Below are 13,752 nucleotides of genomic sequence, written 5' to 3'. Positions count from 1 at the left end.
TTGATGTGAGCTTGGAATCATAGTGTGCTGTCGAGGATGATACCCAGACTCTTAACCTGAGGGGAGGGAGAAACTGAGGAGTGGTCAATCGTGAGAGAAAACTGTCAGGTTTTGAAATTGTGGATTTGGTGCAAATGAGGAGAACTTCTGTTTTGTCACTGTTTCATTTGAGGTTGCAGAATAACCAGGATTTGATTTCTTGTAGGCAATCAGACAGGGAAGTAAGCAGGAGGGAGGAGGTCGGTTTGGTGGACAAATAGAGCTGGGTGTCATCCGAATAGCAATGGAACTGGATGTTATATTTAGAGAAGATATGGGCAAGAGGAAGGAGATAGATGATTAACAGAAGAGGTCCCAGGACAGAACTCAGAGGATCACCTGTAGTGACTGGAAATGGCTGGGATTTGAAGTTTTTTCTTTTAAAGATTTATTTTTGGGCTTTTTTGTGCCTTTAATTGAGAGATAGAACAGTGGATAGAGTCGGAAATAAGGGAGAGAGAATGGGGAATAACATGCGGGAAAGGATCCACAGGCCAGACACGAACCTGGGCTGCCCGCCTAGAAGACCACAGCCCCCACACATGGGGCGCGCGCACCAACCACTGCACCACCAGCGCCCCAGGATTTGAAGGTTTTGAGTTGAATAAACTGAGCGCGACCAGAGAGTTAGGATCTAAACCAGTCCATGGGTGTGTTAGTCATTCCATTGGAGGCTATGTTTTAAGAGTTTTAGATAAAGTGTGTGTGTGTGTGTGTGTGTGTGTGTGTGTGTGTGTGTGTGTGTGTGTGTGTGTGTGTGTGCATGTGTGTGTGTTAATGTCTGTGTGTGTGTGTGTGTGCGTGTGCGTGTGCGTGTGTGTGTGTGTCCTCAGTGAAGTGTGTCAGTCTCTGCAGAAACTTCCAGCTGCAGCAGTCAGTTCAGTTTCTGTTCAGTGTGACTGAGGGAGGTTTTTGTACGACGCTTTTTCACTGTGTGAACACATACTGACTGTTGATATAGTGAAAACTCTGACAGTAGTAAACTGCTGCATCTTCAGTCTGGACTCCACTGATGGTCAGAGTGAAGGCAGAGTTTGATCCACTGCCTGAAAAACGACCTGGAATCCCTGATGCTCGAGTGCTAGCACGGTATATAAGCAGTTTAGGAGTTCCTCCATCTTTCTGTTGGTACCAGGCTAAATAGTGGTAGCTGCTATAATAAACATCCTGACTGGTCGTACATGAGATGGAGACGGAGGCTCCCAGAGCAGAGGTCACTGCTGCAGGCTGAGTCACTGTGACCTGTCCTCTGGACTCTGAGGATACAGAGACAAAAACAGAAAGCAGCATCAGGGTTTAGTGGGCTTCATTTCAGAGGGACGGATGTTCATAGAGGAGAGGAGTTTGATTCTCTGGACTTTACCTGTGAAGCAGCAGCAGAGGAGGAGAGTCCAGATGAGGACGCAGATCAAAGTCATGTTTTTGATGATGAGGACGAGGATTTCTGTTGTGATGAAGGACAGCTGTCAGTCATCCAGTGTTCAACTGTCAGGACTATAAACTCTCCCAGAGCACTGGAGCATGGTGCTGCTGATGCAAAGTGGCTCTCTATGGAAATGTTCTGAGAAAATGGCTGATTTTTAGCTGATTCAAAATGTGCTGAAAACAAATTTGAATATGAGAATCTTTTGGTCATTCGAAACCAACTGAGCATCATCAGCATACAAGGTCATGTAGGTTTGTCTGCAGGTTTAAAGAAGCTCTCTGTGTTTTTCAGCATAGTAACATCATGTGAGTTCACTGGAAGCTTTGTGAAGAGTTTTTTTTTATAGTTAAGGTGAAGAATAGCTTTCAGTGTAAATGCATTATTGGGTAGTTTTGGTGCATGAGGAAGGAAATGTGCTTTTTACTTTTTTTACATGGTTTCAGGTCATGCTTGGCCCTTCATTCGATGACATAATTTTAAAGGTTTTAGACAATGTTTTGGTTTTAACGGATATGCAGGGGATAATATGGACTATGTATGTGTTATATAGTCCAAAATATTATCATTATTATTTTTATTAATAATCTCTATGTCCATGGATGTTCACGTGTGTGGGAGGAGTGGGAGGTTAATTGTGAGCCAGTAAAGATGGATGTAAATATTAATGTGTCTCTAAAGGTTTAATGACTTTAGAAATTCCTTCTTTATGTAATGTGGTTGCTTGTCAGTCCCCGGTAGAGGCTATGTAAGGGTGACGTAATCAAGCGCTCGCCCTGTCTTACCTGTGTGTAGAACAAGGAAGTGCAGCGTGAGGTGAACTGATTACAAACAATTGCTAGTGGTAAGTGATCTGTTGAACTTAAAACGTAACTATCCACACAGTATGAAAGCACATGCAAGAACAGGGCTAAAGTTACATTTATTCACTCTTGTAGATCGTGGATTACAACAAGTAGGAGGACGACTGGACTCTGTAGTGACTCATTGTTTTAACGGTATGAGAGTCCTCATGTTGTGCTGTGAATGAAATCATCTCTGTTGGGCTTTAATAATTAGTTTGTATTTTATTATCGCTCTTAATCATCAGCGGCAGCAACGGGAGTAAACTTGTTGATTATTATTGTGCAAAATTAATGTATCAAATTATGTGACACTATGTAATTATTTTCTTATATATTTTTTTAGTATATTAGTATATTAGCTCATCACAACATTAAAAGCACACTGCTGGTCTGGGTGCTAAGTTGATGAATTAAAGGTATGCTATTTTGGGTTGACACTTTAAAGAAATGTAATTAATATGTTTTTGATATTGATTTAAAGTCTTGTTTATTTCTCTAGGACTTGGAATTAACTAAAAACTGTCACTGTTTTTCCCCACTTTAATATTTACTTAATTGTTTATTTTTAGAAGTAGTTTCAAATTAGATACTTTGACGGGCCGCGTGCAATAGACTTTATGGGCGAAGTGCAATTCATGAATTCATAGTAAAGCTATAGGGGCGAGGGTAGTAGCTCTGAAAGTCTTGATCCCTTTTGCTGTGTTTATTAATTTGTAGTGTTATGCATGATTTATTTGCTGCGTGAGCAGGTGAAGTTAGTGATTATTAGGGAGTGTTGTTAAATGTATCAGTTGGATCTTGAGTGTGATTAGGAGCAGCTATTTTTCCCTGTGTACCTTCTTACTATGGGGATCAAGTGATTCATCAGTCATTCCTGCACAGTGCCACAGTAATGTATGTGTGCCTTGTCTAGTGAACTGCGTATATTTATAAAGCTACTGTGTCACCTGTATTGGTCATTCATTTTAACTTGTTTAACGTTGTGTTACATTCTTAAATAAATACTATGTTGTTAAAACTACCATCCTCTCATCTACTTAATTGAGACACCAACCGGTTAATTTTTGGTGAAACTGGTGTAGTGGTAGCTACTTTAGTCCTATAGACGGTAAAAGTGCTACATTTATTTTCTCATTTTAATTACGTGTTTTTTTATAGTTCAAATGTGCTCAAATATATGAACTATACTGGAATAATACTGGAACGATGCAGCTTATCAGATAAAGTAAAGAATAAAAGATAAGCAAAGTATGATATCATCAGCATATAGAATCTTCAATGTTTTAGTACCAGCATTATGACCTCAACATATGGAACAACTGATGTTTCTTTAATGAACATATGCCACTCACAATCATGTCATGTGTTTAGTTAAGCTAAAGACTACACATTATGCTCTGAATGTATAGAACAGGAACATGATGTTTGAAAAGCTCCAAAAAGAATCTGTAAAAAAGTATGAATCTAAGTTTTGTTAACGTTTGGGTCCTTTTATAAACGTGTTCACTTTGCAGCTTATCTTCAGTAAATGTAGTTTGTTTAGACTTATTTTCTTAATGCTCTTTTTTTTGCATATTTAAAAAGTAGTGTAACCTGTATAAAACAAATTATTTGAATCTTTACATAAATGTTTGTTTTTCAGATCTTGAGACTGGACTGTACACCCTGATTGGAAAGATGGTGACCGTGTGTATAATCCATGGTGGAGTTGGCCCATCCTTCTTTTCCAAGCGTCTCTTTCTCCAGCTTTGCGGTAAATCTCCACCTCTTGCTCCATTGGATGAAGAGGGAGACCAGTCTTTCAGAGAAAAGTTATTAAAGGTGTGTATTGCACAGTTTTTGAAGCCTGGTCATTACATTTTCACTGTAGATTTTTTCCCCTAAATAGGACTACTCTCATTATTGTGTTTTTTTAGATAAAAGAAGCTCAGACTGTCCATGAGGCAAATGATGCAATCACAGATGCAGAAGACAGTCTGACCATGATGGGAACTCTGAGATACAACACATCCTTGGAGCAGAGGGATTCCCTGGTCCAGTCTGCAGCACATTATTTTGTTGATGGGCGGATGCACGTGGCATTGAGACAGTGAGCAGTTTATCCATCAGGGCAAAACTGAGGGGTGTGAAAGGGTAAACTTGTTCATATAACATTGATTTGTAATGTTCTAATTTATGTGGGTTTCAAAACTCTGGGTTTCCTTGATGAGCTTAGGGCTCACCCTGGACTCTTTGAGGACCTGTTCACCAGTGCACCGAAACCACTGGAAGCCAAAGACTTGTCTACTTTGTTTGAAGTTGATTTCTCAGTCCCTGGAAGTAACAGACGACCCCTGGAAAATCAGACCATCTGTTTCTGGAGAGACTGGTTAATCGATATTGAGGGTACGATATTTCAATGGCATGTGTGTTTTTGGCTGAACCACTGAGCCAGCCCTAGGAATTGGAATCTGGTTAGGTTGATCTGTCAGTCATTTGTGTCTTATTGTGCAATTATAGTTTCATCAGTTTCATGTAGATGCAGTTGTACAATACTTCAAGCTTATTAGTGTGACAGGCATTTATATTTCTTTGTCAGAAATATAATATGTGAGCTATAATTTCCTTTGCTCATGTCTTTGTAGAAGGAGAATGCAGCCCCTTGACGCTGGAAATGGTGCTGGAGTTTGCCTCTGGAGCTTCAGCAGTGCCTCCCCTGGGCTTCCCACAGCATCCTGTCATTGAATTTCTCCACAATGAAGACACTAAAATCTTTCCAGAGGCAAACACATGCGCCATAGTGCTCAGACTGCCCATTCACAAACAATATGAGAAATTCAAAAGCTGTATGACAGAAGGAATTCTGCAGGCTCCAGGTTTCGGCATTGCATAATGTAACCAGGGTCCTAGATAAACACTCTCTAAAATCTCAGCATTGTTTCAAAACAACCTCCCAAAACCTGAGCATTTCCTGAAAAACTGCAGTATGTCAACATTTCCTAAATAATTGTTTCTCAGCCTCTGTAGGAAATAAAAATGTATTAAAATCAATGAAAAGCTTACATGACTTTAACTGTAGAGCATTACCTTTGCCCTAAAATGAATAAAGATTTTTTATTAAATCTTTAAACTAGTGTTGTAGTCAAGACCACACTAACCGTGACAACGACCTCCCCGAGACCAGAGAGCTCCGAGGCAAGACCAAGACATTTAGGGAACGAGACCGAGTCCAGACCAAGACAATAAAAATATCAATAAAATATCACAGAGGTTGAAAAAAATATTTAAAAAATCCATTGTTGAATTGAAGTTTGTATCTAAATAAATCTGACAGCGACAAACAAGGTCTCTGCAATTTGTTTTCAGTGCAGCATTCTGTGGACCAAAGGTTGAAGTCAGTTCAGGCTTTAACGTACAAGTTCATTACATTCTAGGGCAAAGCCCTCCTCAGACTTCTGTAACGTTGCTGCAATTTTCTTCAAATTAAAACAGCTTTTTCAGTGCATTTGTTTAAAGTAATTATAACTGAACACAAGAATAATTAGTAGTTATAGTATGGTTATACTATGAAGAGAGGTTAATATTTGGGAGTCAAATATTTCAGAACTGATATGACGTTTACTGATATTTCCATGTTAAAGTACAACTCGCACCTTTTTTTTCCTCTCAAATTTGGTTATCAATGACATGTTCCAATGTTATGCAATGGAGGCAGGACATTTTGCAGTTGTACAATAACATTTTAATTGTATTTATCAAGAAAAAATATGCTGTGTCTTTGATTTCTGAGGTAAAATGACATTGTGTAAAGTGGTGTACTGCAAGAAGTATTCTTATTATTGGTCATTAGATAAAATATTACATTACTTAACTATGATCATATAGAGGGTACTTTAAATAAAAGAATGAGCGGATTCCTCACCTGCCTTTAATATTTGTTGAAACAATATTATAATAGTAAAACATTGTCAGTGAACATTTACTATACAATGTCTAAATGCAGGAGTATTTTCAGTGTGGTAATACCACTTTTGCTTCTGTACAGGAGCAGAATACTTCTTCCATCATAAGGTATGGTATATGGTAATTTATACAACAGTTAGTTCTGACCAAGCTATATGATTGGATCAGAGGCATTACATGAGTGACGATATAGGACACAACATCACTGGGACTTTTCACAACATGTATCACTCCACCTCAGCCAGGAGCTTTGAATACTTTGAATTGACACTGACAGCTGACAGTTTTTATCTATTCATCATCTCAAACAACAGACTCTAATTTCAATGGTTTCATGATGAAATCCATTTCTTATGGGAGGCTGTGGCTCAGTTGGTAGAGTCGTCGCCTCTCAACCGGAAGTGAGGTGGATTCTGGGTTCTTCCACAACAACAGCTGGGAAATGGTCATCGTCATCAAGACTGGGGAAAGTACCAATCCCATGGTGTGCCAAAAGGGCCTCCAAACTTTGTTCACTGTAACGGTCCTCACCAAAGACATTGTTGATGGCTGTGCTGTCCATCTCCATATTGGCCAGCATTCCTGCAATCCAGATTTGGACAGGTGTTCTGTTGTTTTCTGTGCGCAGACTGTGGTTATTCCAGGCATTTCTGAAGTTCTGAAGTCTTTTCTGAATTTCTGGCAGAAAGACAATTTGCAGTGCCATTTTGTGGAGTTCATCCTCAGGATCAAGAAGCTCAGAATTCTCAAGAGAGTAAAATGTATCATAGAAAGATTGTAGAACATGCAGAAAAACATCTCTCCAAAGACGTTCTATTCTTTGGTTATGGACAGACTCGCCTGTGATGTGACTCCTCCTCTCCACACCTTGAACAATGTTCATGAACAGTGCAACTTGTGAATTCTCACCTCCATAGTCTGATCTAACTCTGGAAGGAAGGCCATACATGCAGGTTGCTTTTACAAACTGTGTCAGTACAGTGGAGGCACGATTATTTGTGTTGCAATTCAAACATGTGATCAGTCGAGAGTGTCCATCAATGGCTCCATGGACCACCAAACCCCACCTTGTGATAAACATAAAGGAGAAAGGTACATTTGATTATCAATCTAACAGATAGGTGGAGTTGTTTTTATACCTCTAGATTATAGTACATTGAAATTACATTTCGCCAAGTAGAAATATATTTGTAACGTGTAAAATGGTTTTACAGATATGTCAAAATGTAATTTTGACATGTTGAAATGTAATTTCCACTAGTGAAAACTAAATTGCTACTTGTCAGCCAGACTGTTTTAATGTTAAAAGGGCTTGCCATAGCTTCTGTCTGCCAACGCACGTACTGCTGCAACTCTGTAATTCACTGTAACATCATCTAAACCCCCAGACACACCAATCTTTTTTACCTTTTGGGGCCATCTCCTAAAAACTTCTACGTGTCTCCACCTCTCCGCTCTCGTCCTGATACACCAATCGGATGTCCTTATATGGAGAGATGGGGGTGTGGTAGTATGCTGCAGATTTAGAATGATTCTGATTCACTCACATACGCCTGGTGGTGAGAACAAAATATGCTGGTACACACGTGTCATGAATCTGACGGTCATTTTGCGTATGCACTTATTTAATGCGCAGAGTGAGAACATTTCTACACACATATTAGTGAATGAGGACCAATGAGATGGAGGGAGACAATGGGACAGACAGAAGTCTTAGAAAAACCCTAAATGTTGCATAATATGAGCATAAAGCTCTTAAGACTAACAAATGGAGTCGATTTGCCCTGTACAACATCAGGAAGATCAGACCTTACCTGTCAGAACATGCTACACAGCTCCTGGTACAGGATCTTGTGATATCACACATCAACTATTGCAACTCTCTACTGGCAGGTCTTCCTACATGCACTATCAAACCCCTGCAGATGAAACAAAATGCAGCAGCATGACTGGTCTTCAACCTTCCTAAAAGAGCATGTCACTCTGCTGTTCATCTCCTTACACTGGCTCACAATTACTGCTCGCATCAAATTTAAAACTCTGCTGCTCGCTTACAAAACAGACACAAAAACGGCTCCTCCTTACTTTAACTCTCTCATCCAGGTCTACACTCCCTCCCCCCCACTACGCTCTGCCAATGAAAGGCGTCTGATCCAACCTTCACAACAGGGTCCTAAGATGCTAAATAGTCTCTTCTCCTCTGTCGCCCCCTGGTGGTGGAATGAACTTCCAAACTCTATTCGATCTGCAGAGTCCCTCTGCACCTTTCAGAAAAAGCAAAAGACCCAGCACTTTATAAGTACCTACGACCTGATGACGATGGTTTAGATATTGTTGTTGATGATGATCATCTCGGACAACTGTGTGTGAGATTGAAAGGTTTCCATGGTGATATGAATTCAAAGGGACTGCTGTAATTTAATTCTGGGGAATTTAGTTGGATTTAACCTCTGAAACTCTCGATCTGTGTTCAAAGAAAATCAGCACATCACAACATATCTAACAGTTATGTGAGAATGTAGCTTGCTTCTCATCGTTTTAAATCAACACTAATAATAAACTACACAAACCATATTTGTGTAAGCGGACTTCAGGGTTGTAAACAGCATCCAGCAGTCTGTGTTGTCGCTCGTTTTCCTCTTTTGATCGACGAAGTTGCTCCTCATATTCTGCTATTGTTCTTTCAAACTGATCAAATATCTCTTCAGCAGCAGCAGTCAGTCTCTGGTTGATGAAAGATCTCAGTGTTTTAGCTTTAGACATTTTCACACACACACACAGGTTTGTACAATTTAATGATGTCGACATTTTAAACTGATGGGAAACCAGCTGTCTTCTCACTTAGCTGCTTTATGTCAGAATGTCCTCATCCCCGCCCATTCTGCTGATCCCTTTAAAAACATATTTCTTATAGTCTGTCTGTCAGTCTGCCTCTGTGAGTGTCTGTGATTGGCAGAGAATCATACCTACAGTTCAGCTGAAAGGCTTGGAGAGGGTAAAAGACTCCAGCAGCACTTGTAGTACAAAGATCAATTTGATGAAGTCCAAGGCAAATTTCCCACTGGGACAATACAGTTCATCTTATCTATCTTATCTTGTCTTATCTTATTAACTTAATATGACACGTTTCAGCTTGTGACCTTTGATGGCCCTGCTGGAGGCTACAAGTTGAATCATGTTGGTCTTAAAAAGTTCATGAAGTTGATCTTCATCATACAAGTGTTGATTAATTCAAATGGTTGTTTAATTCTGATTTTTTTATTGATCTTATTGACTGATATTTCTTTCTCTTCTCAGCCCTGATTGGTGAAACCTTAAGTATTTTTTATTATTTTTATCTTCTTTATTAATATATTTTATAGGCTTTTTTATCATGTTGGTCTGTTATTTCTTATCTGACAATCGTGTCCATTTTTGTTTGTAAAAGTGTCTGTGAGTTTTTTTGTTTGCTGTCCTGTAATTGTAAATGTATTTTATGTTTTTTGTTCGTACCTGCCTTTAGGGACTACAGATGAAATGTAGCTTTTGTGCTAATTCCGGCATATTGACTTTGATGTGATTTGCTGATTCATGTGCAATGTCCTAATTCAATAAATATAATTTAAATTGTTGTCCTTCTCTTCACTGTGTTGTTTCTTGTTACATCTGTTTCATATTGTGTGTCATGATGGACGTCGCTTTGCTGGCTGCAAAACAAATCTGCCCACAGATACAGTCACCTGAACCTGAACCTGAAGTCCTAGTTTGGTTGTCATGAAACCAGAATTTATTACTTGGATAAGTTATCAGTAAAAATCCTCTTCCCCTGTGTGTGAAGTTTCTTGTTCTAAATCCACTCTGATCTTGTATTTGATTATGTCTATAAACCCCTCTATTTCAGCCCTGCTGAGAACAGGCTGTTTCTGTGTCTGTACCTTTAAATATGTAAATGAGCTGTGTCTGACCATCATGGTGAGGAAAGAGGGGGGAGAAGTGGGCTGAAAATGTTTGATATTTAAAAGATGGTGTGTTTATTCTCTTCACAGTGTGTGTGTGTGTGTGTGTGTGTGTGTGTGTGTGTGTGTGTGTGTGTGTGTGTGCGTGCGTGTGTGTGTGTGTGTGTGTGTGTGTGTGTCCTCAGTGAAGTGTGTCAGTCTCTGCAGAAACTTCCAGCTGCAGCAGTCAGTTCAGTTTCTGTTCAGTCTGACTGAGGGAGGTTTTTGTACGACACTTTTTCACTGTGTGAACACAACCTGACTGTTGATATAGTGATAACTCTGACAGTAGTAAACTGCTGCATCTTCAGTCTGGACTCCACTGATGGTCAGAGTGAAGGCAGAGTTTGATCCACTGCCTGAAAAACGATCTGGAATCCCTGATGCTCGAGTGCTAGCAAGGTAAATGAGGAGTTTAGGAGTTCCTCCATCTTTCTGTTGGTACCAGGCTAAGTAGTTATTATTATTAACATTCTGACTGGTCCTACATGAGATGGAGACGGACGCTCCCAGAGCAGAGCTCACTGCTGCAGGCTGAGTCACTGTGACCTGTCCTCTGGACTCTGAGGATACAGAGACAAAAACAGAAAGCAGCATCAGGGTTTAGTGGGCTTCATTTCAGAGGGACGGATGTTCATAGAGGAGAGGAGTTTGATTCTCTGGACTTTACCTGTGAAGCAGCAGCAGAGGAGGACAGTCCAGATGAGGACGCAGATCAAAGTCATGTTTTTGATGATGAGGACGAGGATTTCTGTTGCGATGAAGGACAGCTGTCAGTCATCCAGTGTTCAACTGTCAGGACTATAAACTCTCCCAGAGCACTGGAGCATGGTGCTGCTGATGCAAAGTGGCTCTCTATGGAAATGTTCTGACTGACTCCAACAGGGATCACTCTCATTACTCTGTTTATCAATCAATCAATTAATTATACAATTAATTAGAAAACTTTCAAAACAAATTCAATATGATTTCATGTTCATGCTTCTAGAAACATTTATTCTGATATAAATCACGATAATTAATAATATTCTTGAGAAAATGATTTAAAAATAATTTTAATATCTCAAAAAAAGACATTCTTTAATTTGTTAGAATCTTTTTAAATTCTGTTTTCTTTTGGTCTCAGAGGTCTTGCAGGCAGAGACTCATTCAGGTGTCTGTGTTTGTGTCAGAGTCAGAGAGCCGTGTGTCTCTACAACGAGAGGTTTTTGTACGACGACTCCATCAGTTTGTATCACTGTGGCACACGTTCGGTGGAGGAACCAGACTGGATATTGGAAGTAAGTCACATATTCATCTTTTTATTCAATCAGTAAGTTATTCTGGTGTCTTTTGTCTTCATATTCAAGCCTGGAGGAAAAGAAAATACTGACCTTTACTTTGTAAATCTCTTGTTTTAGAAAGAATAAAGACAACATTTGACTTTAAAGGATTTCAGTTTAAAACAGAAACAGACTGAATTTAAATGAAGGTAAAATGTTTGAAGCCAGAGTTTTTATTTGTTGGGAAATAGATGATTTTCACTCTCATGGTAAGGTGACATGTGGAGTTGTGGTAGTTTGAGTTCAGTGTGTTAAAGTCAGAGAGCCGTGTGTCTCTACAGTGAGAGGTTTTTGTACGGCCGCTCAATGACTTTGTACCACTGTGGTGGACTTTTGGTGGAGGAACCAGACTGGATGTTGGAAGTAAGTTTCTGTATGAATATTAAACCTAATGTTAAAATACAGATTTTTATATTTGGTCCACATAAATCACAATTTGACAACCTCAGAGACAGCTGCTAAATAATGTTCTATTCATGAGGTTTTTCTAACAATCGATATGGACGCCTTAATGACTGAAACAACTGAATGAAATTTATTTGTCATTAACATTTATTGAAAATGTTAAAGCAGCTGTCTCTCTGTTTATTTGTAATATTTATCATCGTGAAACTCTAACTCTAATGAAATCGTGTTTTTATCGGTCCTGCTTTACCGTGAAGGTTCACTCAGGACAGTTTGATTTCTGTCACACTGAAACATAAACAGGTTGATATTTAACAAAGAGAAGTGTTTTAAATGTTTTCCTGAGATTCATTTTCTGACAACTCTTTAAGGTATTTATTTGATTCAGTTGTTTGAATGAACCGAACAAAACAAACACAAAGAACGATGTTTTAAATTGCACGTAATCTCTGATCTCTTTATGCGTCTAATTTAGACATTTTTCTGATTTGAATTCACATGAAGAACATTTTAATGTGTTCAGTTGATTCTCTGTTTTAGTTTTAGTTTTTTTTTCACCTACAAACTGTTTTAAAAATGTGTTGCAAAGTTTTTGGATTATTTTGACGGGGAATGTTTGTAATGTTTTAGATTTGATTCAGATGTAGTTTAAATATATTTCAGGTCGTTCTGTGTGATTCTCTCTCTGTGTGCTGATGTGCATGAGAGGCTTCTTAAAGGGAAGTGAAACAATGTGTGAGTGAGTGACCGGTCGAGCAGAAAGAAACATCTGACAGAAACTCCTAAAAAAAGAAAATCAACTCTCAGACATTAAAGGTGTCCTATAGGGTTTGGTGTTTGATTGACAGCTGTGTGCTCCCTGTCCTCTAATCTGATTGGTGTCTCCTATAGGTGATGTGCGTCCCACCCTGACGGTGCTGCCCCCCTCCAATGAGGAGCTGGAGCAGGGGAAGGCCACGCTCATGTGCCTGGCCAACAAGGGCTTCCCCTCAGGCTGGAGTCTGGCCTGGAAGGTGGACGGCAGCAGCAGCAGCAGCAGCAGCAGCTGGGAGGAGAGCAGGAGCCCTGCGGTGCTGGAGAAGGACGCTCTCTACAGCTGGAGCAGCACCCTGAGGCTCTCTGCAGACCAGTGGAGGAAGGTGGGCTCTGTGACCTGTGAGGCCACCCAGGGCGCCCAGGCTCCAGTCACAGAAAGTCTGAGTAGAGACCAGTGTTCCCAGTAATGCCTCACTGGGACTCTGCTGCTGGTTTTACTGTGATACTGCTCTCACTCTGCACCTTTCTCTCTCTCTTTATTTCATGTTTCTAAAGAATAAATATTAGCTTGTTGCTTCAGATGTGTGTGTATCGTTTTCTGATAATCTGTTCATTAAATCAATGAGAAATACACTTTTTGTCTTTTTTTAATTTTTTCAAAGTTGTTAAAATAACTTTTCTTTTATCACAAATTGTTTTAAGATACTTCATCATCATGGAGCCAGTGACTACATTAAGAAATGCAGTTTCTCCATGATAACTTTACAAAGGACGAGTAAAAACACATCATGATGAGACATAAACACTGTTTTTAAACTCAGACTGAGCTCCTCAATATGTTTGATGAGTGCCATCAGTGATCACAGAACTTCAAACGATATCATTTTTCATAATTTATATAAATTCCCAAATGACAGTAAACTTGTTTTGTGCTCTAGTCTCTACAATAGTCGGTAATAATGAACAAAACCCATGATAGCCAGCATGACCAGCCGAGACCAGAGTGCTCAGAGACCGAGATAAGATCAAGACCAAGGCAGGACAAG

General features: G+C 39.5%; 1 gene segment (V, D, J or C); it reads left to right on the top strand.

Moving 5' to 3' along the window:
- The first annotated feature begins 12,787 nt into the window (after positions 1 to 12,787).
- Positions 12,788 to 13,285, top strand: LOC132991457 (Ig kappa-b4 chain C region-like). The segment is given in 1 exon segment: positions 12,788 to 13,285. A coding segment is annotated over 1 exon segment (261 nt).
- Positions 13,286 to 13,752: the final 467 nt, after the last annotated feature.

Source organism: Labrus mixtus, chromosome 16 (genome assembly GCF_963584025.1).
Source record: "Labrus mixtus chromosome 16, fLabMix1.1, whole genome shotgun sequence".
Taxonomy (NCBI): Eukaryota; Metazoa; Chordata; class Actinopteri; order Labriformes; family Labridae; genus Labrus; species Labrus mixtus.
Note: the sequence above shows the minus strand (reverse complement) of the source record. Positions and strands in the feature narration are given on the sequence as shown.